The following is a 27340-nucleotide window of genomic DNA, read 5'->3' on the forward strand; positions in this document are numbered from 1 at the left end:
GTGGAGGAGAGTGGAGCCACGGTGCCGGGACTTGCCCGTCTTTTTGGGTTGAAACTTCCCAAAGGCACACAGAGCAGGACGGGAATGAAAAGGAAGCAGCTTCTTAAATGAGAGAGCGAGAGAGAGAGAGAGAGAGAGCGCTTCATTATAACTTGGTGAAATTGCTACTCGCTGTTCAAAAGATGAGGGGGAGAGGGAGAAGTGGGGTAGAGCAGTAAAGGAAGAGACAAGTAAAAAGAAGAAAATATATGGCCGTCTGGCCCATGCTGCTGGATCAGCACTCAAGACTCCCATTATGCATTCTGGGCAAGCAGTGTGTCCATATCTAAAAGAGTCACTTCCTCTTGCAAACAAGGGACTCCACAGAAAAATTAGAGCCCTAAAAATGACATTTAGGGGAGCAATTTTAAACCACTGGAGACTGCATTTTTTAGGATGAAAAACATACCGCACAGTAGAGGCCCTGACTGCTGCACGGCCAGTGAACACGCCACAACCTGTCACTGCGGCAGCCTCAATGAGCCCTGACAACAGGTGCGACGCTTTTTCTTCTTCAACAGCAGGCCCCGGGGGGGGGGGGGGGGGTCGCCTCACGCAGGTAACAGGGGGGCACACTCTTCCCCATGCAGGCTGGCACTGGATTATCCTTTTGGGTGCCAAATTCCGGTGCCGGTTAGGTTAAAGATCTTCCATAAAAGCGGTGACTCATCCGTTCAGCTGGTCACCGTCCACGCGCGGCAGCGGGAGGTGACCCGGAACGTACGCGCAGCCGTTATTCTAAAAGCAGAATGCCGGATAGCTGGGCCGCAGGGCGATAATTATCCGACGAGAGACTTTCCGGAAAAGCGACGGCGGGTGAGAAATCAATTTAGAAATGATTTTGCCAAAATCGCACAGGCCATGCTCTGACCCCCGACTAATTAGACAGTCTTTCACGGGGGGAGGGTCGGAAGAGGAGTCGAGAGGCACTGAACAATGCCACCCTATTTACATCCGCTCTGCATGTCTACGGAGCAGGGACAAATTAATCGCTGCTTTTTAACGCCCCTCCTTGATTAATGCGTTGTTTATCGTTTCGTTCAAGGACCAGCCCCGACGAACTGTGACCGACGATCAGCACCGGCCACCAGCAGGAAAATCCGCGAGGCCGCGATGCTTTAATTAACGGCCGGTCTTGAGCGGAAGGGGGCTGGCGAGCGCACACAGGTGAAGCAAGGGGGGGGGCGGCAGGAGTCACGCACAAGCACACACACGTGACCCACCCACCTACCCCACTCACCGTCACGGCATGCAGACCGCGGGCCGCCATGCCAGCTGCCTGAGCTCAAAAAGAAATAAGCGGCCCACACGCTAGGCCGGGGTAAGCGCGTGGGACGGATTTCTACAGGGTTTGGTCCAATTACATTAACTTTTTTTTTTCCAAGCGACCGCGCTCACATGCCAAGTGCTAGAGAACACAACCGGCTTATTAGAGGGAAGCCATTGGCTGCAGACGTCGCTACTTGATAAGTCACATATTTGTGACTAATGTGGCTTCTGGAGTCGATCTGTGCCCAGTTCTCCGTGCCAGCCGGGCCTGCCATTAAAAAAACAACAAAAAAAAAAACGGCGTCGCCTGGATGTTTCGCCCGGCGGTCGTGGCTTTACCCATGGGTGCCAGGCGAACATGCCTCACGCCCATGCAGAGATCCAGCCCAAAAACCCACGGCTTCCTCGCTCCGCCGCATAGGGGTGGAGCGCGAGAAGTTAATGATGGGGGACAGCGGTGAACCGGGCTGCAAACAACCTGCAATAGGGCACAGACAGCACCTCCAAGTGGAGAAGCATCATAGCCATGGCTGCTTGGCAGGAAGAGAGGGGGGGGGGGGGGCATGGCTAAGTGATGGCCAAAGACAAAAGTGAGACAAAATGAGTGCAAGAGACCAGCAGTGAGGGCGAGAGGAAGAGGGAGACAGAGGGAGAGACCGGCAAAGGTCTGACACCGGTGTGTTTTGTCAGATCACTGCAGCACAGGAAGGCGAGAAGGCATGCTGCATCTCGTCCCAGCACGACACTTCACGCGATCCAAAAAAGAAACACGGTGAACGAGGGATGAAAAGGAAGCATTACCGTGACAACACAGCGAAAGGGAACAACCAACCGTGTTCTGCGGCTGGCGGTGGCATTGTATGGCATCAAACGGAGTTTGATGCAATTCCGCTGCTAAATGACAGAGAGGAGGAAACATGTCAAAATGCAGAGAGAAAAGGCAGGGAGACTGTGCGCGCGGGCCCACACATGCTTGCAGGGTGAGATGGCATTCCCAGCTGCGTCTCCGTAGACTCCGAGTGATCCTCGGTACACCTCCACGGCTGCAGCGCAGCACCCCCAACTGACCCCTGACGACTATTTATTCAATCAGCTAATTTTGGATCAATTAGAAAAGGCCCAGTACCAGCGCTGGCTGACAGTGGGAGAAATTTCCTCTCCTTAGGAGAACACACCCCCAGATGTCGTCATTCCAGTTGAGGAGGTAGGAGCCCAGGCACATCGCACAGGCGTCTTTAAGTGTCAGCCGTAACTCCGAGGTTGGGAGAACCCTGAGAAGGAGCCAGGGGCCTATCCTGGGGAGCAGTCCAGCTCCATGCTGCCTGTTTACCTCCCCTCAGCTACGCAAACACCCAGGAGGCCGTGCTGCAGGGGTTCAGATGCTTAGAGCCGTGCAAACCTGGTCCCCAGCCACAACGCTGTACATTGCCTTCATACTCCAGTCAGTTTTGCTCATTATCGGGTGCTCTGTGTGCTGAGTGAGGAGCTTGTGGAGTGACACACACAGAGCAAGGGGTTCAATTCCTCTAGAACATTCTAGACACAAACTATTTCATATAGAAGCACTTTGATTCTGAACATTTAAAACAAACAAACACCACTTTTTTGAGAAGGTAATTTGGGGAGCATGGCTTGCATTTCACTGATGTTCTAAGCACCTCACTGCTGCAGAGGGTGAGCTGATGGCAGGGAAGGCCCACAGGGCAAGACAATGGATGACTGTGTGGAGTCAGGCCTTCTTCAGACATCTCTTCTGAGACCAAAGCTTTTTTTTTGGGGGGGTGGGGGATGAGAAGAGTGTGTGTGTGTGTGTGTGTGTGTGTGTGTGTGTGTGTGTGTGTGTGTGTGTGTGTGTGTGTGTGTGTGTGTGTGTGTATGTATGGTAGTAGGAGAGAGCACCTACGTTGCCCATGTACTCCGAGAGCAGGTCCTGTAGCGCCTGCCGTACAGAGTTACACTCGGCCACAATGCGCTCACGCCTGTCGTCACGGGTGCAGGACGAGTCGGCCATGAGGGCGGCGCCACTGATGATGCTCTCCAGCCTCTCTTCCAGAGAGGGGCGGAAACGCTCCTCGCTGAAGCTCATCGGGTCCACAATGATCTGCTTCTACAGGGGTCAGAGGGGGAGGAAAAAAAAAGGAAGGGTGTGTTAAATTTTGGCTAAAAACATTCGTCTATGTGGGGTTCAGTTTACCATAAAAACTCATGGGACCCAAACCCCTCAGTTTTGTAAAGATGTCTTAAGCGTACACAATACAATAAATCTGGAGCAGAATTTCCTCTCTCCCAAAGCGTTAAAAGCAATTTCTTTCCCACTTCCATAAGGCATAGCCAGCCTCCCGTCACCACACAGCACTTCTCACACTCATAACGCCCATCAACACCGCCACAAGACACCCCCAAAACGATGGCCAAAACCTGCCAAACGGACTGACCACTGGACCAATTCCATTTCTTAATTGTAAATAATAAATGACAATGATATCAACTATTGGAGAGGGGACAGAGCGCAAATGTTTATAACTGCCACACAAACCAATTTGATGTCTATATGATTATTTACTGCTCACTTCGCATACTTTGATGCACATATGTGTCAGTATACTCTTGGTGTATATTAAAACTTTATAATAGATATAAAAATATTTTTTAAAAAGCTGGACTGACCACAGGAAGCGTGTGGGTAGCTGAGAACAGCAAGTCACACAAGCTACAATAGCTCCGCCCACCCAGGACAGTCAGCCCGTGCTCTTCATTAACCTGGAGGATTAATAATTCATACCCTCAGAGACAAGGGGGCTGTTTAAGGCCATCGGCTGCGTTGGGCAGCATGCAGACTTGTGAGGTCCACTGAATCTGCATTCCCCCTCACGCCCATCCTAGTTTCCATTACGCAGCAGAAAGGAGGGAAAAGATCGAATCGAATCGGCCGAAAGCCCCGCTTAACAGGACAGTCTGGGGCGAAACGCAGCCCAGACGTGCCCACACATGGCCGGAGCGAAGCAGACAGCCGCATGGGCGGCTGGGCCTCGGAAGCAAGCCGTCTGCCTTGCGTGCCGTCTAGGCTCCATCCGGCCCTTTAAACCGCAGATCCCCATTAACACGCCACAGGCACGCCACCAGTGCACCTCTGTCAAGTGCGGCCTTCTCTCTCCTCCTGAGGGGAGACCAACGCACTCAGACACCCGCTATGCTGCACAGCCATCAGAGGGGAGTCTCTGCTCTCCTGCACAGCCGTCAGAGGGGAGTTGAGGCCAACAGAACGTGGCTATGCATGTGAAACACACTGTGCCTGTTAACAGCCCCCTCCTCTCCCGTGATTATGGACGACATTTTGTTTGTCCCCTGTTGAGTTTGGAAGAAGCAATGCTACGCACCCTTCACACACACACACACACACACACACACACACACACACGGTTGGGTCTTGTTCTATCAGAGGGAGTGTGTACTGTCTCACTGACATGACAGCCAAGAATTGACAGTTAAAATATTGAACAAATAAGTCTTACCTAGTAGAAATGCCTTTAAAAAAAAAAAAGGGGGGGGGGGCGAGCACAGCTTAAATGTGAGTTTATTAGACTGCTCTGATCTGACCTCCTTTGCTTGCGTGTCATGTTGCCATGGCAACAAGCCTGTGTGCGCGCGCGTGTGTGTCTCTCTCTCTCTCTCTCCCCTTCTTTGTGACTCACCGCAAAGTTGCCTCGGCTGGGAATTAGGCAGCGAGAAGTGAGGTGGAAAAACGTGTGTGAGAGCTGAGCTTTCTGCATGGTCACCAGGAAATTACAGATAAACCCCCACACACACATCCGGGCTCACATGTTGCCTTGTCTACTCTCTCATTCGCATGCATGTGAACACACATGCCCGCACACACACAACTTGCCATTAACGCAGATGCCATCTGGCTGAATAGCAACAAGAATTCAAGCTTCTGCTTTCTCCCTCTCTCTCCCCCCGTGTGTGTGTGTGTGTGTGTGTTCTGCTACTTCACACTCAATGACTTTTCAAGGACCTTTGGGTATCAATAAGAGCAGACAGCACCAGCCACTACATTTAGAGCGCGCCCTCTCTCACTCTCTCTCACACACACACACACACACACACACACACACCCTTTGTGGGTTGCAGGCAACCCAAGTTTGCGTATTAGCCGCGTGCATCAAAAACAACCCTTAAATGACTAACAGTAGCCAGCAGGGAGCAGCTGGTCCAAACCTGCCACCTGCTCGCGTGACTAAAAGGTAACTGCTGGTACTGAGCCCCTCCTGGGCCACGGTGCTGAGGGTTAGGCCAGCGCGTGAGGAGCTGCGGATGGCCCCGACGGCGCGTCGGCCAGGGCCACGGGAGCGGTGCGCCGCACAATACTCATTTTGGGCTAATTAACAAACTAAACGTAACGAAGCAACAAGCACTGGCTGATGCAGATCCAGCCGCCTGCACGGCGACCTCCGCAGCGGGATTTTACGAGTAGGCCGCGCCCCCTGCTGGGTCCGGGGTCTGCGCGCAGCTCGGGGAGACCCGAAAACTGGCCCGGGCTCTGTTCCGTGAAGCCTTCAGCGAGGCGGGGGAGCGGTCGATACGACGCGGCGAATCCGATTCTCTTAAATGGCTCCTGCTGCGGATTAAGCACCTTGGCCACGTCGCGGCGCTCCAAACGGTCCGATGGCGTCGCCAAATGTCATCTGCTCCCATTAGCCGTGTACTGCTAAGCGGTTCCCATCAACCCCGCTGAATGGGGGTGGGTGGGGGCGCTGGCAGCAGAGAGGGGGCAGGCCACTTTGATTCCATCACAGCCGAGCATCATTAGCCCAGGCAGTGTAATGAGGTAATATTTCTGCGGTGCGGGGGATCGATCCCAGCGCCTCCTGCCTTTATAACTTCCCCCAGAACCGTGTGGAGCAAACCCAAGGGCAGAGCGAAGCAGTACCAATCTCAATCTCAGGACACGCTGAGAGTCAAACAAACACAGAGGGTGGGGTGTGGTGCAGCGTAGCTGGTTGCTTTGAGCCACAGGGAGTAGCAGGACTAATCCCAGGACACACTGTGAGCCACATGGGGTAGCAGGACCAATCACAGCAGGTAGGACCAACAGACTCAAGGGTCTGGCTGGGGCCAAACGCTCTGCTTCGACTCCTCACCAGGGCCACACTTCACCGGAATGCTCATACAGTGAAACACCACCGTCGATCGTTACGGTGGGCTAATGGCGAATGAATAATTTGAAAACGGATCCAATTTGCTTGAATCACTAAAGATTTACGGTCTGGCACATGCACACCTAACTCCACTGATATCGATTTAATTATTTCTTTAAGTTTTGAGCTAGCTCTAACGTTGTTAGCATCCGAGGCTGCGTCTTTCCCTTTACATAGCAAATGATTAAATTGCCATTTTTCTCAAGTCTTATAGCTCCAGTCGGTAAAGGACATGCCACTGAACCATGGGAATTTTTCACTGCTCAGCCCAAAGCAGCTAATTCAACTCCACTGCTCATCGACTGGACGTAGCACGTCCAGTCGGAGGAGGGCGGGGGCTGAGGGCATGTCAGGTCATCGCCAGGGGGCCGTCGCCCCGAGAGCCTCGCTGACGTGCAGCCACAACAGGAGGGGTTAGCGCTCGAAACAGACGCCGCAGGCACGGGTGATTAATCCATCAATGGAGGAAACAAAACAGACGCTTCCAGACCCCTGACACGGCAGCAAAAAAAAAAAAAAAAGTGTGGTCTCTTTTGTCGCAAGAGTGACGGGGATAATTGCGGTGCGTGGAACAGAGAGAGAGAGAGCCTGAGGGGCCAAGGTGAGAAAGAGCTCGAAGGAGGGAGAGAGAGAGAGAGAGAGAGAGAGAGAGAGAGAGAGAGAGAAAATGCATATAAAATTAAATAAATGTGGAAAAAAAATGAGTCATGCAGTTACACCTGCACCAGTCTCGATGACTAATATCCTGCATTAATCTAAAAATGGCCTGATGTAGTCACATACATTAAAAAAATTTAATAAATGAAAATCTCGTGGTGTCATATTGTGGGTGGAAGAGTGTGTCGGGAGAGGCAGGAGAAAGAAGAAACCCCTCGGGACGCTCAGGAAGGTGGCATCACCATACCACCACTGGAACCGACAACTTCATAAACCAATCAGAGCTCACGCATTTTCAGCCGTCTGTTTCCACGGACACGGCAGCATGGGATCTGATTGGCCAAGGTCCCCACTCTCTACGATTAGCTGACTCCTTTATCCAAAGCCATTTACAATCAAGACTGAATACAGTTTGAGCAGCTGAGGGTTAAGGGCTTTGCTCAGGGGCCCAACAGTGGCAACCCAGCGCTGGTGGGGCTTGAACCAGCAACCTTCTGATTACAAGTCGAGTACCTTAACCACTGAGCTACCACTGCCACCGAGTGCCCGCAGACCCCTGGCTGGCTCCCGCTCCACTCATCCCATTAAGGGCTTCATTTGTCTAGATATAATAGCTCCATCCATCCTCCCGCCAAACATGGAGGTGGCTCACTAACGCGCGCTCACTAATTAGCAGGGTGGCGGGTTACACCGGGTTACACAGACGCGTCTAGCGAGGTCTCGTTCGATCATTAAATAACGGGTGTAAAAAAGAAAAACCACAGCAAAGGAAATCAATGGGCTAAGCGCATCGCTTCTGCGAAGGACGCCACGGGGAAGTAACGAGGCAGCCGGACGCGCCGCTCGTTTGAGACTTAAAACGCCGAGACGAGACACAGGCGAGATAAGCCAGTTAAAGCGGCTGCCCATAAAGATGCCCCAGAAAGAGGAGGTACACACGGGCCGCCAGGCAGGCACATCTGACGCCAAATTGCTAGCTGTCGTTTCGGTCGGCATACATGCATAGTTCACTCGCATTCCATCTGGAAGTGGAAGGCCAAGGCTAATCGATTGCTATGGCAACAAGTTGCTATTTATGCACACAATCTGAAAGTATCATTTCACTCCCTGCCACGGTTGTGGAGGGATTAACATATATAATGGACACTGTCCCTTTTGCCCTCAGAGAGAACAAAGAGCGAAACGCACACACTAAAGCGGAATAATTATTCTAATAGGGGAACGCTCATCGGCATGAACAATGAACCAGATTTGCACTTTAAAGTCCAGGCAATGTGCAAAAACACGCCCCGAACATTCTGCAGGGATGCGGCAGTCGCGTCACGAGCAGCTGCCCCACCCTTGCAAGGATGACCCGCTCCCAAGCTCCCTATGGTGGATAGGGCCTCGACTTTTCACAGGTTAACACCAAGTGATTGACTTCGGGGTCGAACCGCTGCGGCCTTGTACACCGAGCGAGGAAGGGGGGTGGGGGAACAGTTTAACAAAGCAAACATGACCGACGGCACGAGGTCACGGGCAAGGCTTTGGTTTGGACATATGAATTTAATCTCACACAATCCTGGATTTTCTCAATGCCAAGGCTCCATCAGATTTCCGATGTGTAAACAGACATCGGAGCATCGGGAGTGGTGGATATGCATGCATGCAAGTTTGTGTGAGCGACACAGGAGACTGGAGCATCAACAGGTCTGTCTACTGGTGGAGATCTGAGGGCCGCTGTTCTCATGGCCTTCACACACAGGGCCAACCCAGCATGCCCAAGCACTTACACTCACATTTATATGTCACTGAACAATTTCGCAAATCCCCTTTTGAAATGCCAAGCAGCCGCTCAACCGGGCTTCACCAGCTCTCTCGGCCCGGACAGAAGAAGCTTACGAAGCCCCTCAGCCGGGCTCCACACAACAGACCTGGTAACCTACATCTTCAGCTTCAACACACCTGTGTCTGTGCAGACAGGTGTGCTCATTGCAGAAGCAAGCATCGCACCAGACACACGGCCCTGGTCTGGATTAAGCCTAAAGCCACATTTAAGAGCCACCTGGTGTGGACACAACGCCCAGCCACCCAAACCTCAATCCCAAAGGCCTTCTAACAGACACGCCACACTAAACAGCACGCCCCCAACAACAGACACGCCACGCTACACAGTGTGTATTCAGACCATCCCTGCGGCACGCGCACACATCGACCCTCCTTGTCCTCTCCTTCAGGGGGAGACCATCTACGTCACAGAGGGGTTTCCAGAGGAAAAGGTCGAGATGGAGGATTTGGATGTCTGGCTAAAGTTAGCAAAAAGTGTAAAGTCAACACACCCACACATGCATGCAAGCAAACTCACACACCTGGACGGACACCCCCCCACCGACTTACATCGAAGTTGTTGAGAGCGCCGGCAAGCTCTCCGCCCCCGGCGGGCTGGCTGAAGGCGGGGTCCTCGCTGCTGGTGGCCTGGGCGGCGTTGGAGATGCCCGAGACAGCATGCTGCAGCTGCTTGTAGATGAGGTCGCGGTTGGCCTTGTAGGCAGCCACATCCGGGTGCTGCAGGCAGGCGCGGGATGCCGTGTACAGCATGGGCACGTTCCTCTGCAGCACACCCCGCGCCGCAGCCATCTGGTCCTTGTGGTGCACGTCTTTCAGCTCCTGCCAACGGGAAAGTTACGGGTGGTCAGGAGGTCGCCGCCCTCGCACGGCACGGCAACGACCTGCGACGGGTTCGAGGACGGACCCAGCGGAACTTCGGAACCGCTCAAAGGAGACGACTTCCTCCCACCAACCCCGGCACGCCAATGTTAGCGGCTGGCCTTGTAAGGTTCCCAACGCATTTTAAAAGACTCCTACAACAGCACGCCACTGTGGTCTCATTTTAGGGCTGGCTGACGGAGAACGAAGGGTCAGTTGCCACAGTAACGGCACAAAAACACTCCGGTTACATGGAGTGTCATCTTCGCGCGGCACGTGGAGTCCCCCCTCCCCTATTTCATTAAGGGTTTCACATAATCAGGGCATTAATGCTGGATGCATTCTTCACTGCCACTCCTTACAAGAAGCCTGCAGAGAGGCGTAGAAGTGCACCTCCAAACCACACCGAGGCAGAGGACGGCGGCTGGCAGCTGGGGGAGACCTACCATTACTAGGAGTAGGGAGCCCCAACCCCATCGACATTATCTGACAGAAGCGGAATCGGGAAAGGCCCCATATGAAATATTCCATGATTTACTTCAATAACGCCATTCTCGTGCGCATTCCATAACGCCACGGCCCGGAACGTTCATTCAGAAACGAGCTAGACAATCACAGGGAACTGCACAACCTAAGAAAGAAGGGGAAGGAGCGATGGGGCTTCTTCAAATTAGCTTTTATTCCCCCTCTTTTCAATTCTCATATGAGCATAATGAACTCATTCATCCCAGTTGCGTCTGGTTCCTTCAGCCGCTCTCTGCCCAGTTGGTGGTAAGGAGATTGTTCATGCTTACTCGCTTCTGATCTCCAACTGGAGGCACTGGACAGCACCCAGATGAAGCGGGAGGAAGTGGGATGCCATCTGATAACCAAAGACCCAAACGCGATTGGATCGGCAAAAGTTAGAAACCCCGAGTGGCTCTCTCAGGTACAGTCCTTTAGGACATGCATACAACACGGACGAAATTGAGTTGGACAAAGTCAGCGCCCGGGGAACCTCACCTGCTGCCGCTTGGCCGCCATCAGGTTCAGCTTATCCACTTCGGGTTTCAGAGCCTTGTAGTGAATGCCCAGGTCCTGCTCCGTGCCGGCGTTTCGCACCTTCATAAGGCTCTCTTCCACCTGCAGCGGAGCACGCATGCGCACACACACACACACACAGCAGTTCGGTTAGCAAGGCACATCGCTTGGATGAGGTGCCGTCTTACCTTGGGTTTTCCAAAAGCTGACAGAACCCATAACGGGTCTGAAGAGGTAAAGACTGAGAACGGGCTCCACCAAGGGCACAGACGAGAGGTCCAAAAAAAAAAAAAAAAAAAGCCTCAAATTGGATGGATTTCTAACATGGAGCCCTTTTTACAGCATTTAATGGTCCACTGGTTGGAGGAACAGAGTGATGAAGCGGTCAGTTTAACCAAACTGTCAGTTTAACCACTGAATGTCTGCATCCAACACCATTAAGATCATCTTGGCAAAAGGCACAACAAAAGCTACTTTGGGGCAGGCCCACATTTTTAAGAGGGCCATACTTAAGAAGCAACTACCGAACTCTCTCTCTCTCTCTCTCTCATCACACTGACCACAAAAAAACCTCAAAAAGTGCCAAGCAGCTGCGTTGGTGCAGAGTTTTAAAGAAATGGCCATTAACGCCAGACTCGGTGGAGTAAACAATCACCAGCTGGTCCCACGGTCTTCTTTATACTGCACCAGGTTCACTTCACATTAGCATAAACCCCATCAAGATGTTTCTCCTGACTAAACACACGTAAAATTGGACATCTATCCAACAGTGTGGCATCTAATGCCGGTGCAAAAATGAAGGCCAACGGTGCAGTGCGACCTTCGTCGTCAGTTGTCGTCGTCGTCCCTGGAGCTTCGCTCTACAGGAATGACGTGCTTAATTATTGATCAGGTCGGAGTGGAATCAGAAAGGCTATTTCAGTCACAGCAGAGAGACACTCGGAAAGTGCTTGGGCCGAGTCCCAGCGCAGCTCCGAGGGAAGGACGAGCGGGGCGTGTCCCAGCGAAAAACCTGGGCTCCGGACGCCTTCAGACGTCGAGCAGGCCGCTTCTCCTAACCAAAAACTAAGTTACTCCACTCTGCATCAGGCCTTCAGAAGAGCTCCTACAGGAGGGACATGCTTCTCTTCACAGAGCCAGTGGCTGCTGCACATTGCGGAAGGCGGTCGTGACTAATCTAGTTTGCGCCAACAGCCCATCGGGCTAAAACAGAAATTGAATTGAACAGCAATGCAAGGCAGCCTGCGCGCTAGCCTACAGGACTCGGGCCACAGGCGTGCGAGGGCAGCGCACTCCCAACAGCGTAATCCACAGCAAACTTGTAGAGGACTAAAGAAAAGAGAAAATACGATCAGCTCAGCACTGACTTCCTACCATCCACTTGTGGCACCGGAACCCGAGAGGCACATGACGGGTCACAAAACTGGGTGACTGAAGGGAATCACAGCTGTGTGTAGAGGGAGGAGTTAGAGGGTGTCTTCAAACATTAAAAGGACACTTTCTATCAGAGAGCCAAACCTTTTAATCCTCATACCTTCAAATGAGAAGCTAGTTTGACCAGAAAGTAACGGGGGGGGGGGGCCCTCAGGGATATGCTAATTGAATTAGCATACATGTTTCCATATACATCTAAAAACAAAGTGCATCATAAAATTATTTCTAAGATCTATTAATCTCTGAGGGGTACAAATATACACTCAGTAGGTCCAAAAAAAGGAAGAAATGGTAATTATAGGTGAAGATGGACAGATACCTGGAGATTTCGGTGCAAACGCACAACGTCTACGAAATGGAAGGATAGTTCGTAGCGGGATTCCCGACTACACATTGGCTCATACGGATAATCACGCTCCAGTATGCTGGAGGAAGTGTGCATTCCGACATCACCTCTTCTGGAAATTATTCAATTATCCAAATATTTTGGGGCGACCTAAAGGCAGTTCTAAAGCGCTCTACCCATGAACGCTTGGGTTCTCTGTTTGGGTTGCGTGTGATAAAAGGACCAACACTTAATGGCTGTAGCAGCTGCTAGAAAAGGCACTGACCAGGAAATGGCTACACCCTGAAAGACCGGCTGATTAAGAGATCTGTGGACAGCAACATTTTGGATTTGGCAGCGTCAGCCTTTTTTCTTAAAACGAAGCATTTTCCCTTAATGGATACATTTGATTAATACACAAAAATAAAATAAATCAAGAAAAAAGGTGATAGTTATAAAAGGCATGCCTCAAACAGAAAATTAAGAAAATTTGAACTCAATAAATAAGGTAGGGAGCGGTGGTGAGCCTATCGGTAGTAAAAATCCGAGCAGGTAGGCGTAGCAGAGTTGTTCGGTGCGGACCCCCGGCCCCTCCCTGGGAGAGCTCAGCCCACGGCGGTTGCCCGCACGGCTCTCGGAGCCCGAGATGGAGGCCGGGGTGGGCAGAAATGTGGAGCCGTACAGCCATGTCCTTTCTGCATTGCACTCGTGTGGTCGAGCCAAGCCTCTGGAGGAATCAAAGTAACATTCTGGAGCTTAAGAGGGGAGGACTAACAGCAGCGCTGGCCGACATACTGGTGACAGACTGCTTGGTATGCCGTACAAATGCATGAGCCCACGGACAGATCAACAGACGGACCCACGGATGCCGGGAAGGAGTTTCTGCCCAACACTTTCAGAGAATTTTCACAGCTACTGCCAACAGTCAAGCTGTTAAGCCATCGTATTTGTTTTACCGCGTTAAAACAAGGGCGTAATTATAAGTACCTGTGTGCACGCGAGAGGGTTTGTCTTACAGACTTGTGGAAAAAGAGCTAGTTACACATGCTGTAATGCTACAAGCATGTTAAAGATCACTTACTAGCCAGAGAAATCCTTACACCAATAGTTACCCATTTAGTTCTCAGGTTGAGTAAATGTACAGAACATTAAATTTCTCTCTCAGAGCAGCTTTTCATAAAAGTTTCACAAAAGAAAGTGTGTGTGGGGAAATGTGTGCACGTGTGTGTGTACGCGCATGCATTGCTATTACCAGTTTGAGCTGCAGCAGTAGCTGGTAGACGTCGGCCATGTCAGCCAGCACCAGCAGGTGAGTGACGGCTGAGAGCAGAGCGCGGGCCGCGCGCACCATGTTGCCTCTCTTCACCGAGGAGCAGGGGTCCTCCACAAACTCCCCCGAGGCCTGCCGCATGGACTCTCCTGAAGCATGCGCACAAGAATGCAACATTAAAAGCTCTGCACACCCCAAAGCTAATTTCACAGTTTTAGCACCACTAGTCTTCATGTTGCAGTGAAGGGGCTTGAGCATCGCGCGAGCATGAAAAACATTAAAACCTTTCAGACTGCATCGCACGTCGTGTAAATAACAGATTGTCCAGGGATGACACACAAGGGGGGAAAAGGGGGAAAAAAAAAAAAAAAAAAAAAAACACCTCTCCTTGGAAATGCTTGCTTAAAACAGGCTTCATGGCAGTGTCAGGCAAACGTGACTGCAAGACACACGACAGGGCCGTGACGGCCGACGGGAGTGCCGATCTCCCTGGCTCCGGATCTGGAATCATGCTGTAGGATGGGACACCTGTCAGGTGACGAGAGACTTCCTGGCATCCCGTCTTTCACAAAAGTTTGCGGAACAGGCGCAAAACGCTCGAGCTGGCCTGAAAGATTTAGCTCCAATACGGGGTGTTTTTTTCCCCTCATTCTGGTTAATGAACGTCAGGTTTCCCTTCTAATTGCTGAACCAGTTTAATTGCAGCACCCCACAGACTACTCATTCAGAGCATTCACTTGTTTTTAGAAGAGTTTATCATTCATTTTAATAAATAAATAAACAAAAACAAACAGGGGCACCATGTCGTTCATGCAAAGCACCAATCTCACAGAATCCCCTAACAGATGGTTCTAGTGCCCCCTTATGGGAATTCTTTAGCCTGCTAAACGTGTGTGAGGTGGGGGGGGGGGGCAGGCGTGCATCAGCTCTACATATACCGCAGTACACCGCCAAGACAGCAGGCTGCCGACCTGGTACTGGGGGATCCCTAAAGTACGTCTGTTTAGGCCTCCAGCACATTTATGGCGACGGCATGGAAGATGAATACAGCTGGAAGATTAGCACTAATGAAGACCATTTAAAACTCTGAGGACACACCTCAGATCGGAAATGTGATGACGGCAGTAGAAACTCGTGCAGGTAGACATGAAACTCCAGAACAAATTCAGATCATCAGATTCTCAGTGTGTCTGAGGACTAGCACCATGGTAGAAACAAGCATTTGAACGTTACATCTCAAACACATGCTTGGAATAAGAACAGACATCATCTTAAAACAGACTTTGTGCAGCAAATAAAAATAGGAAGTCAGATTAGGACGGTATGTCCTAATCTCTGCCTGCCGGGATCACCAAGTTTAAGTGGCACAGAGCAGTCCCGTGCAGAGGCGACAAGACGCTCAGCTGCCTGTAGGACTGAAGTGATGACCGAGTCTAATGGGAACCCTCCATCACACCGCCATTCCCTCCCCGATCATCATCATCCGCGTGCTTGCATGTCGGTCGAGTGCCAAACCCTCAGGAGCAAATCCCTACGATCCCATCAACCCTAATAAGACGGCTCATGACAAAGCCTACTTAGGTGATGACCCTGTAGGTATCGGTTTCCGTATCTGTGCTGCCCTCTGAGAGGAGCACGGGTAAACCTTTCCACGTGTACGTTACACTGAGTTCAAGCCTTTCAGATATAATACAGGCAACTTTGTAATAAATAAATCCTGCTGCTCCTTTGCACCCGAGAAAATCTGTTCCAAGGCCACCAGCAAAAGTAAGGTCTACCCTAGGAACCCAGTGGAGCAGTAACTGTGGAAAGACCCAGGTATGAGTTGTGTGCTGGGGGTAGGCGAGGTAGACAGGGCCGCAAATCTTTCCCCCCTGCCTTCGCCAAAGGAGCGGAGCGGAGCAGCGCAGCGCGGACACCCTTTGGCCCCGTAGGGGACGGCGACCTGACGTAACCTCGTACACGGATGCTGCCGAGAAGAAGCCGGAGAAAGGATGCACGCAACACACGCGGTGGGCGCGCAGGGAGGCCCATGAAGATGCACCGTGGGAACAGCCAGATGCACTCAGACCAGGGACAGAGACGGCCAAACAAACCTCGGTTGGCGATGGCTCACAAACTAAGGAGACCATCGGCTGGTGGCGGCTAAGGGCAACGCAGTCGACCATTTGAAGAGAGGAGGAGAGGGTGCCGTTCGGCTCTGCCCGCCATACTGAGCATGCTAGTGGAAAGAAGTCAGGGCTCCTGCACCATAACGCTTCCCTACCGGACGTGCAGCCGGGTGCCTTAGTCCGGCACAATGGACTTGATGCTTGTGTCTTTACACGGGAAACCTTATGGTGCGTATGGAAGCTAGGCTTCGGTGGGGTGCAATCATGGCATTTTAGAAAAGCAAAAATCACAGAGAATTACAACAGACCTCTGTAAACTCATGCACTGACTGGCAACAAACTGTGCATAACAGTTCACCAAGGCTCCTTCTGGGACAAAATCTTCACACTAATAAATCTGCTTCTCTCTTTCCCTCTCCCTCCCTCGGCTGCATGTGAAATCCCACCAGAAGAGGGAGCAGGCGCAGCAGGGACATGCTAGGATGACAGCGTCCACCCAAATCGAATTGGTTAGTTTTATTATGAAAATGAAGGCAGGGCTTCAGTCCCCCGCCGAGGTCTCGTGTGTGTTGGAGGGGTGCCGCTGCTCAAAGAGCCCAGCTTTTCACTGCTACCAAAGAGACATACATTTTTCAAAATTATATATATATATATATATATATATATATATAAAAAAACACATGGGAGAGAGCTCACCTAGGAGATCTTAAGCTCCAAGCCGCCTGCCTTAGAAGGTGGTGTGAAAGCCCAGGCTCCCATTTCCAGCCTGTAGACAGGCCTCTTTGAGAAGGCCATGAAAGAGACAGCATCTGAAACCTGGTTTCTCTCCCAAGGGCAAAATCAATATGGTCGCCCCCCACCCCCGCCCAACCAGATAGGGATCAGCGTATCTCTAATAAACTCTCATCCATCTCCTCTAAAGTGGAGCACTCTGCAGACTACCACTAAAAACTGCTTCTAATGAGTGTTGGCATCACACTAAAGCAAGAAGGGCAGATACTCACCACCCCAGAGGAAGGGGCAGACAGATACCACCCCCCAGCCCAGAGGAAGGGGCAGACAGATACCACCCCTACATCCCCCCACACCATTGAGGAGAAGCAGCAGACATACAGCATTATCATTCACCAACCATCATTGTTTTTGAGAAAGGCGTGGAAAAACCTTCGACTCCCTCTCTAAAAAAAGACGCCGAGGACAATGTGGCCAAGCAGTTCACAAGCAGATGAGAGAATGAAGAATTCAGCGTTGACCATCCATTAATTACTAACTTCGCCTCCGCAATTAGTCAGCCACAAACGCAACAATTAAGCCCCTCCGTTTAGAGGAAGCCCAGTGGACCACCGACCAGCATCTCCTGATTAGACACCATCGCTGTGTGTGTCTGAAAAGATCGGACCAATCTCAGATGTATCCCCTCGAGTATTTCCAGGAGTGCCCGTGCGAAATCCGCACACATCCTGGCCAACTCCAGGCTCTTGAAACCGAAGCCTACGAGTGTGTGTTGAAATGCACGGTGAGACTACGCACACAATAGCCATCACTGTATGTGGCAAAACCACAGCAAACATCATCTCTGTCCCAGTCGGGCAGTGCATCCCGCCAACTTGTCCTGTGGGGAACGAACGGTCCTGTACCACGCATTAACCGGCAGGTTCTTTCTGCTGACTGTCTGCTCCGCGGCCGCAGGGACACGACGCGGCAGAGTACGTGGGTGCTCCTCCAGGCAGGGGGAGATTTAAAAACCGCCCTCGACAGCACAGTCATCAGATTCTTCACACCGCCGTCATCCCACGCCAATGGCAGGAGGCAGGACCCGCAATGACATTCCACGGCGTTAGCACGCACGCTACGGGTCGAGCTACCGGTGGTTCTGGTGAGTGTGGAGCCGATGAGACACGGCACTCCGTTGCACGTTCAGCGGGACACCTCGGTCCTGTTTGAACCACAAGGTGACAAGTCGAATTCAGAAGGGAGGGCACATGGAGATACAGACTGGCCGGGGGGAGCTCACACTTGACTCATCGCTGCCAGGCCACGACAGCTTGACGTCTATGGGTCATTCCTGTCACGCTGTTCCTGGAGATAACAGACTCAGCCTGTAGCGCAAGCAGGGTCATGACAAGCTCTGACAGGTTAAAGTCTTCAAACATTTGACAACATCCATGGCAATCCAGTGACCCCACACTGGACATTTCACATTTATTCTCATCCTTCACAGCACTGAAACTGGACTCTCAGCTGTGATAACACGGCGCAGAGATGACGCTAGTGACGTCTTGTGCAGCATCCGCTAATGACAATGCCAGTCTCTGTAGCCCAAATACTGCTAGCTGGGATTAGCCAGTAGAGCGTGGTTCGTCTAGAACGCTGCACAAATCCTCTTTAGCCCACACAAAGAGGGGCAAAAGGCCCAAACAGCCATGGTGGCACAGTCCCCAGGCCCACTGAACAAGAGAAACATGCAAACTGCTTAAATAAAACGTGTTTCAGGCAGGGTGCTTCAGTCACTGTGCATCAATACCGACAGGGACCCCATCATAGAAAAACAAACTTCCCTCATTTTATTGAAACATTTCTCTCTACATAAAGTTCAAGTAATGATCAAGTCTCAATTCTTAAATTTCCCCAAGTCCATATATGGAATACACAGGGCGAAAACAGCCTGTTTTCGAAACACTATCGCTCCAGTCACACAAAAAGTAATTTACATAACTCCACCTATTCAGTCCACTGCAGCTCAATCCCGCCTACTCATATTGCCGTTCTCAGGCATGTTTCAGATCCGAGTGCTTATTGAATGAAGCACAATAGAGGGCAGCCAATCAGAAGATTTCATTCATCATATATGTCTGAAAGATGCAGTACCAAACAGCCTATTTCATTCTAAGGGATAAAGAGAGGTTAGAAAATTATGGTGTAAAAATGAATGACTATACATAAAGCTACACAAACCTTGTAAGTGCCCATGAAGAACAAATATAAAATAAAATTACAGTATGGGCAATTTGGAGAAAAAAAAAAAAAAAAGAAGAAAACAGACTAGTCATCAAGGGTAACCATCTCAATTAACCTGTCTCCACAGAGTAAAGAAAAACCCTGCAGAATGAGGTATTGCACAATTACGCACTGAAACTGAGGAAAAGATTGAGGCAGTATATGGGACAAGCAGGCGGAGAAACTCCCTGCACTGAGACAAACAGCGCACTCAAAACTGGATCCACACCTGCTGAAATTACACCAGCCGTCAACCATACGAGCAGATGAGCGAACGGGGAAGAGATTATGAAAATGAAAAACGATCAAACCAAGGGGAAAAAAAAAACCCAACCTTGTTTGAGTAACTGAACACCACAGACTTCAGTATCTGTATAAACAGAGATGCTTTTAATACAGGAAGAAGCGAAGAGAGAAAGAAGCCCTCTTCGGGTACCTTGCTTACGGACGTCCTCCACGGCAGCAGTCAGCTCTTCTTTGAGAAACTGACTCTCTCTGGCAATCTTCTCGCCTTTCTCCAAGAAATTCTGGGTGGCAGTTTCGACCGAAGCAGCCAGAACGTGAGCCTTTTTGGAGCGACCCTTCTTTTTGTTGGATGGGCCTTTGTTGCTGGAGTTCACCAGAGTGGTGACCTAAAAACAACAAACATTTCCATAAAACAAAACCGACCGGAATGCACGGTACACTCACAACCCCCCCCATTACAAGGTTGAGAACACAAAGTAAATTAATGAAGTGTATAGCTCGTCACCTTAGGCTGCAATGACATCAAAGAACTGCTGATGTGCATTCCAGTGCAGGAAAAGGCTGATGTGAGCAAAGATAAAAAGGAAGGCAGCAGGTTTCCTTGAGCAGTCTTACCTGGGTGACCAGAGGCTCGAGCAACCTTTCCACAGCTAGTGTGCGGATCTCCAAGCTCTTGGGATCCCATTTGAAGTTGATGTTGGCCGTATTAATACTCGTCATGTTCAGTTGTTCTGCAAAGAAGATAACCAAAATGCTTTAAAAAAGGTTCTGAAAAATAAGAATGAAGTGGCAAAAAGTTGTCACATGTGCAGACTGTACATTCACTGTACACTTGAAGCTTTTGCCCAATTATGTCACTTTGCTTGGGCGCGGGGTTAAAACTACAGTGACAGACTTTAGTGCTGCTAAGAAACGGTGTCCTATTTTCGATTTCCCGTTCATGCACTGACTGGCGCTCTATTGATCGGCCATCACGCATCGAGGGTGCGGGATAATCATCCAACCCTGGGGGCTTAGCTGCTAGGAGTGGTCTGGGCAAGTCTGCCTCACGAAATAGATAACGGTTAGGTGCCCAGACAACCGACGACGTTTTCAACGGTCTGAAAAGAAGTAGCCCAAACTGTAGCTAAAATTGGGCGGTTTCGTGTCGCAATTCACCTGTACGAACGGGAGGAGTCAAACTTCTTCAGAAAAAGTAAACGCAATCGTTTAAAAGAAAAAGAAAGAAACCGCAGCGGTCATCCGTAAGAGCGTGTCCAAAGGGTGATAACGTTAGTCCTTATCCAAGGAGAGGACGAGGTCGACGTGACTATAGTCACTTCTAAACAGGAAAGGCCTCGCACTGTCCCTCTACGCTAACTCCTTCGCTTAGTTTTGTTTGGTTTATCCCACAGATGACAAACAAAGGCTACAGCTATTTAACAGCTGAAGTTCCCCGCACATAAGCTGTCGTGTAACTGCCAGCTGTCCATTTAAGGGCATGGAAAGCCACAGAATGCTAACCTTGGACAGCTAGCAAAACTTGGTTTTCTAGTTTGGCAAATATCTGGGATTTGGCGTTAAGTCAGTTATCGCAAATAATATCAGAATAACTTTAAACGCTACCCGTAAATCCAGGAAAACTGAGAATTGCATGGGAAGCCTATCACTGAAATGCAATGAAAATATGCTAACTAGGTTAGCTAGCTTAGCAAGAGACCATGAATTACTCCGAATCCCAAACATCCCACAAAGTGACTCGAAACAGGCGAGCCAGCCCAAAACTTTAGCTACGAATTCAGACGTTACCAAAACTCTTATTTACTGCAGCTTCATTACAGAATCAGTAGTATTCCGCACTATCGAGCTAAGTAAAGTCAAATTGCAACTGCAGGAAAATAAACTTACCAAACTAACTTCGGAGAAGCTTTTCAAAATGGAGGAATGCGGCTGAACTTCTGTGGTTGAAACTTTTCCTTTTACGCCGTCTTTGTAAATAATTCGGAATTTGAGGAACACAAGGATGAACCGCTAAAAATATGAACTAAACTCAACCTCGAAGCGTTTAAACTTCAAAAGTAAAACTGCGTGGAGCCACAAGTTCACTTTGAAACCGTTTCGCTGTTCCTGGCTTATCTGTGGGAACTAAGGGAGGAACACTTCCTGGAATGGCGGCTATGACTCAACACCACAGTGCAATTCCCAACAAGCCATCAGGTGTGTTTAGGGCGTGGTGCGACGCTGGAAATCAAACTCAAAATCAAACTGGACTTCTTTTTTAACTTTACATTTGTCTTATGTTTCCCACCCAGCTTTACTTTTCGCGTTGAATTCTGAAAGCATATCAACAAAAAGGGGTGGTTCTTTAGTAAATGTAGGCGTTTGTGTTGGTTTGTAAATAAACATCCTACTCCCTTGCGACGAGTGGACAGGAATTCAAAAATATTCGATCAGCGCTTGGCCTGATATAGAAGTGGGAACAGGTTAATTACGGTTAGATTTTACATGCTTAGAAAAGGGCAAAAAATCAGACCTATGCTGTTAATACCGAGGCCGTCTGATCCTACCTGAGTCAGACTGACCCAAAATCTCCAGCTCAGCTCTAAAGTCAACACATCTGTGCAATAAACAGCAAAATATATAAAAGTGGGATGCTGGGTTCATCTTTACATTGGAGAAAAGGCCCCACCGTTTATATCAATGTCCTTTTCACTCTAATAAAAACGTGAAAACCACTACCTTTAAGCAACTCTGAATCACTATAAATACTGTTATCTGTAGAAGTGTGTCATAGCACAGTGAATATGCCATATGGGGTATATGGAGCATATATCCCCACACCAATACAGAAAATATGTCATTGTGTCAAGAGATGTTGCAGTATAAGTCCGAAATATCTTTTGGAATAGACTAAAGGGAAAGGTTTGATATCACATGGGTTATGAAAGTTAATCTCAAGCTTTTCAGCATGCCTGACTGTTTTTGTCAGATATCTGCTACATCAAAGAAGCTTATGGCAGTTCGCGTAACTAAGGCTACACCTACTCGTCAGTTATACTTTTCCGTGCCCGGTAAAGTGGCTTAGTTCTTAGTTTCTTGATTGACAGGTTTTTAAAAAAGCAATAATCGATAGTCAGCAACCTAATTGGTCTGTCTCTTCTGTCATATATGTAGGATTAAATAAATATGTTCATAGACTCCTAGAAGAACATCATAAGATACCATTTACAGTTTTACAAATGTCCAATCCTCGATGTTCACAAATCCTGATATGGGTTATGTAAAGAAAATTATAGTAATCATAGATTGGCAGCAAAAAATATTTGACAGATTTAGTAGCTCAGAGGAAGAAACTACTTTGAGTAAATTCTCCCTGAAGTAACCATTTTCAAGTAGCCATTTCACCAGTCTTATCACCAGTTCTGTTGTTCTCACTGCTGACAGGACAATAATACGGTCCTCCAAAGCGTGCTGTCACTCCATTCACCACTGGAAAGGATTACTGCTTCATCTATGTTTACGGTTTTATCACATAGTGTATTATACAAGTCCATCTGCTCATGTTGTATCGTAGATGTCTGATGGCGGACAAACTATTGTAAAGCGTCTCTTCCATATAGACTTAATCTCTGTTGTGATTTTCAGATGTGTGGGAAGGTGCATACGACTATCTCTCTTTCGCCAGAGAGCTGAATTCCCGGGCGAAGCTTAAAGGACTTGTCTGCAGGAGCCAAGGGATTTTTCCGCTGAAGTGTAATGAAGTGGAGAGGCAATAAACAGGTTATTGGGAGGGCCGGCTGCATCGTGCTCATAATGGATGCAGGGAAAGGTGGCAGGGAACATGAACGGATGCTTCTCGCGCCTCTCAGCGTGTTGTTTTTCGCAGCACACCCATCTTTTAGCACGTCGCTACCTCGCATGGCGCGTCCTCACCGGCTCTTCGTGGAAACCAGACGAAAAAGCCAGAGTGGGAGCTGACAGTTGGGACAGCATTTTCCCTCTCAGAAATGTACCTAGAACTATGGTGCTCAATAAGCCCGCCTACTGAAAGGTTAAAAAAAACCCACTGCGGCTCCTTAGCCGAGCTGGAAATAAATCAATAACTCTGACAAAATGGAGGGACCCAAAGGGTCATAATACCAATTACATACAGGGAGCAAATTGCTTTACAGGGAGAACACAGACAATCATCTGAAATCGGCAGCCGTGGAACAGAGAGTGCATTAACAACAGTGACTACAAGTTCTGCAGGCATTGCAGAAAAAAGAAAAAACACTCAATTAAACGGTAAGAGGAGTAGTTAATTAAGAGGGAACAGCGGTATTAAAACGGCATAAAGCACGCACTGTTCATTTCTGACAAATGGTGTCAGAAGCCTGCACTGAAATGATGTTCAGAACATTAGATGCACCTGAGAAGCTTATATGAACCCCAGATCTACCAACTGGGGCATTATTTTGGCTCTCACCTTTCTCTCTCTTTTTTGGGGGGGCAAAATTTCCTCGCATTCTCCTTGCTTTAATCTTTTTGCACTCTTTGAGTACTCCTTACTGTGTCAAGCAAATTGGTCATGTCAGATTTGTATTATTGCCCATGGGGTCTGCTTGATGTTATTATGTCAAATATATTTGAAATTGTTATTGCAAAACATCTATATGATGAATAATAAGTAATTTGCCAAATGAAAGGTTTATGAGATCCAGTTCCTTGTGTTTCAGGGGCGCATAATTGCATGAGAGAGCGAGAGAGGGAGAGGGAGATTTTGAGTGTGTGAGCAGCATGTGTTATATTTCTTTCTCATAATGAGCATATGTGTGTCGTATGGAATATAAGATCAAGTGTCTGAGTTGTAGTTAGCAGTGTGGAGAACTCACACATTCCAGATTCTCTAGTTCTCCCAGTAGAGCCCTAATATGTATCACTTCTACCCAGTGTGGATGGGCCCTGTCAAACTTCTCAGGTTTCGCCGAGTTAATTTTCTTTGTTTTTTCCCCTCTTTGTTATCAGAACCTTTTTTGTGTGTGTGTGTGTGCGTGCATGCGTGAAACTAGATGGCTAATGGCAATTTGATCAATAAAGACAAAAACACCTTACGTTCAAAGTCAAAGCCAATAGACTCGACTGGTTATCTGTTTAGGTGAGGGTTGTTTCGTTGATTGCCTGGAGGTGCCATCGTCCCCCAACCACAATGTCATTTCAAAGCCTCTGAGGCTGACTGGAGTTACATATCGTGTTGTCTTATTATTCTGCAAATTCCATATATAGAAAGTCATCATAACGCAAAAATTAAAGTCTGAATCCCATTTTTTTCTGACAGAGGTCACCAAAACCTCTTATGGGAGCTAGAAAATCTCACTATTTCTAAAATGTCTTTGTTGGTCAGTAGTGCTGGGTGTCAGGGAGAGTATTCCATTAGGACTGGGTGTGAATGGCCACGTGGTTGACATTACCGTGCCCTCCCCGGTCATTCCTGTCATTCCTGTCATTCCTGTTACCCATCCAGAAAAGGCAGCGATTCGCCTGGTCAGAGCAGCAATGTGGCTGCAGTCACTGAGAGGCGGATACTGGGAATGTCCTGTTGACCGCGTCCCTGTCACCCAGTCCGCACGGGCCTCAACCCCGGATCAGAACACCACCACTCACTGCACATTACCCAGGGCCAGGCGAAGTCGGGCTCTGTCACACACACACACGCACGCACGCATGCACGCGCACACACACACACACACACACACACAAAAAAAAAATCAACAACAGAGGAGTGAAGCCAAGGAGAAAGTGGACAAGTGTGGAATTGAATACAGTGCTAAAGTGTTTAACCAGAAGCACCCAATTCTAACATGTAAACAGAGATATAATGACTTCACAGAATTTAGCCAGTTAGGAGTAGGTTTTTTTTTTTTACATGATATAATTGGCTGATCTGGACTCCATATAAAGTAAGTTGTTTTGTTTTTTTTAATGCTTTAATGGACAGAATAAGCAAGCGCTCTTTCATTAAAAATGGATGTAATCTCCTCTCTGTTCAACTCAAGTCCCTGCAAGAACTGGGAAATATGATACCATAATTCTTAAACCGAGGGCCTTTAAAGTAAGACAATGTTTCCTGAATTTAGTGCACAGGGAAGCAATTTCAAGTGTAAAAGAAATATGTAGAGTCCTCGCACGAGAGTTGTGTGTTTTCAGTGTTCTGTAAATGTGTGAGTTGAGGATGGACATTCAGCTTGTGTGGACATTATTACAGTTTTTGGCCGGTGCCCGGAAACACATTCGGCTGGCAGGTGGAAAACCAGCCTCGCAGTTTTAAAACATACGCTTACTTGCAAAGCTAGGCTCGCAGTTTGAAACATACACTTAATTGCTAAGCTAGGCTCGCAGTTTGCAACATACACTTCGAAGGCAAGCCTGCATTCCACATTCATTTTGGGTTGCAAATAATGTGGATAACTAGTTCTTGACCCCACGGGGGACATGCCATGGACAAACACAGTGAACATACATAACTACTTCAGCCTTCAAATGTGGTTTTTCTCTACAGACAAAATCCTGAAAGATTAAGAGAGTGCATTTATTGGAAGAAATTATGGACATGGAAATGTCAACTTTTTAACTCTCTGCCCTGGAAGCCGCATTAGGACCCTCTGTTATCAAGTGACATAGCGAAACGGCGAGAACGAAATTAAACTGACATTAAATGCTCTTTAAACGCTTCTCTTCTGCGTTGTTATGAGCAATTTTAGCTGTGACATTTAATATAAGCTGATTCGCCTTCACTGGTGTCCGTAGGATAAACGTAATATTTGACAATTTCTCATGCATAGATAAGACTCTCAGTCAATGACTTATCAACTGTAGCCTGCGCCCCGCTAGCTTGCCCCAGGCGTCTGCCCCTATTAGGTTCATGCGCTACTCAACCCCGTTTTGTGAACAGAGTCCCTGGATAGCTGTTCTATTTTATTCGCGAGTCCACGGGGGAGCTGGACTGAGAACTAGGTGAGGGAGAGTGTGGGGACTTTCGCCACAGTGATGAAACTGAAAGCAAACCTAGCCGTACGTGAGCCATTATGGTGAAGGAGCTCTTCAAAGCGTCTTTCCCCTCTGCGGCTAAGCCAGCCACGCGCTGGGCTCTGTGCTCTGGTCTGTGCCACTACTACTACTACAATAACTGTTACGGTAATTAAATGATTTATATTAATAGTTAAATCGTTACTATAATAAAAGTTAAAGTTATAATAATAGCTATGTTAGTCGAGTTGAATGAGATTAGTATATAATAACTGAAGAACTATAATGATGAGGTGGGAGCTCCAGAGATGCCGAAGCCGACCACAGCGGCTGTCTGAGGCAGCTTCTACAGAGCCAGAGCTGGTAAGGGTTCAGAAATCAGTCAGGCTCATGACTTCAACAGCAGGGCATATTTTCCACTGTGTTATCTCAACAGGCATGCACACGGCAGACTAGTGAGGGCAGATGTATTTGTGTCGTGTGTGCCTCTGTCAGGTGAAAGACAGCCTGTGTAATGCAACATGAGTCTGCTCACACACAAACACAAACACACAAGGGCAGGCTGAACAGTGTACAGAGCAGTAGCAAGATCACACATTCTCTTTTATATAATGGCTGTGCAGGAGACCACTCACTACCTGGGTAATCATTGCTGGCCTCTCCATGCTATCATACCAGAGGTCAAAGGGGATACTCAGCCCGTGTTTCCAAAACAAAGGTGAAACTGTGTCCTTTCATAGGAGAAACTGTCCAGGCTGGTGTTCTCTGTGGTGATCGCCAGTGCAATATGAAGAGTTAGAAACAGGATTTGAAGTAAGACATTCATCTCCTGTTGAGAAGGACCAGCATTGTTTGAGTGAGTGAGTGCGTGTGTGTGTGTGTGTGTGTCCGCGTGCATGTCCTTGTATGTATGTGCACGTGTGTAAGTTGAAGAGATAGTCTGATAAGTTCTGAGGCACTCAGACCAGCTTAATACAGCATTGGTAAATATATTGGAGTTTGAGTTCATTTGTGGCCTTGCTGGCTGGGTCTGATAGAGCGCTGTCTACTGGGACTCCTCTTCATTCACCTTTTATTGACCAGTGCTGAGGAGCTTATCGAGCAG

The 27340-nt window shown here is 48.8% G+C and overlaps 1 protein-coding gene across 1 annotated transcript in view; it reads right to left on the minus strand.

Moving 5' to 3' along the window:
- The window catches only part of ctnna1 (catenin (cadherin-associated protein), alpha 1), a 78627-nt gene extending 57111 nt beyond the window's left edge, over nucleotides 1-21516 (minus strand). The window contains exons 1-7 of the mRNA XM_035519658.1: nucleotides 21139-21516; nucleotides 19867-19982; nucleotides 19442-19637; nucleotides 13880-14046; nucleotides 10851-10970; nucleotides 9540-9809; nucleotides 3212-3415 (exon numbers count right to left, since the gene is read on the minus strand). Of these exons, the coding sequence (XP_035375551.1) occupies nucleotides 3212-3415; nucleotides 9540-9809; nucleotides 10851-10970; nucleotides 13880-14046; nucleotides 19442-19637; nucleotides 19867-19971 (1062 nt within the window). The 5' untranslated portion in view covers nucleotides 19972-19982; nucleotides 21139-21516. The remainder of the gene's footprint in view (nucleotides 1-3211; nucleotides 3416-9539; nucleotides 9810-10850; nucleotides 10971-13879; nucleotides 14047-19441; nucleotides 19638-19866; nucleotides 19983-21138) is intronic.
- Between the last annotated feature and the right edge of the window lie 5824 nt (nucleotides 21517-27340).

The sequence above is a fragment of the Electrophorus electricus genome, chromosome 2, assembly GCF_013358815.1.
Source record: "Electrophorus electricus isolate fEleEle1 chromosome 2, fEleEle1.pri, whole genome shotgun sequence".
NCBI classification, from domain to species: domain Eukaryota; kingdom Metazoa; phylum Chordata; class Actinopteri; order Gymnotiformes; family Gymnotidae; genus Electrophorus; species Electrophorus electricus.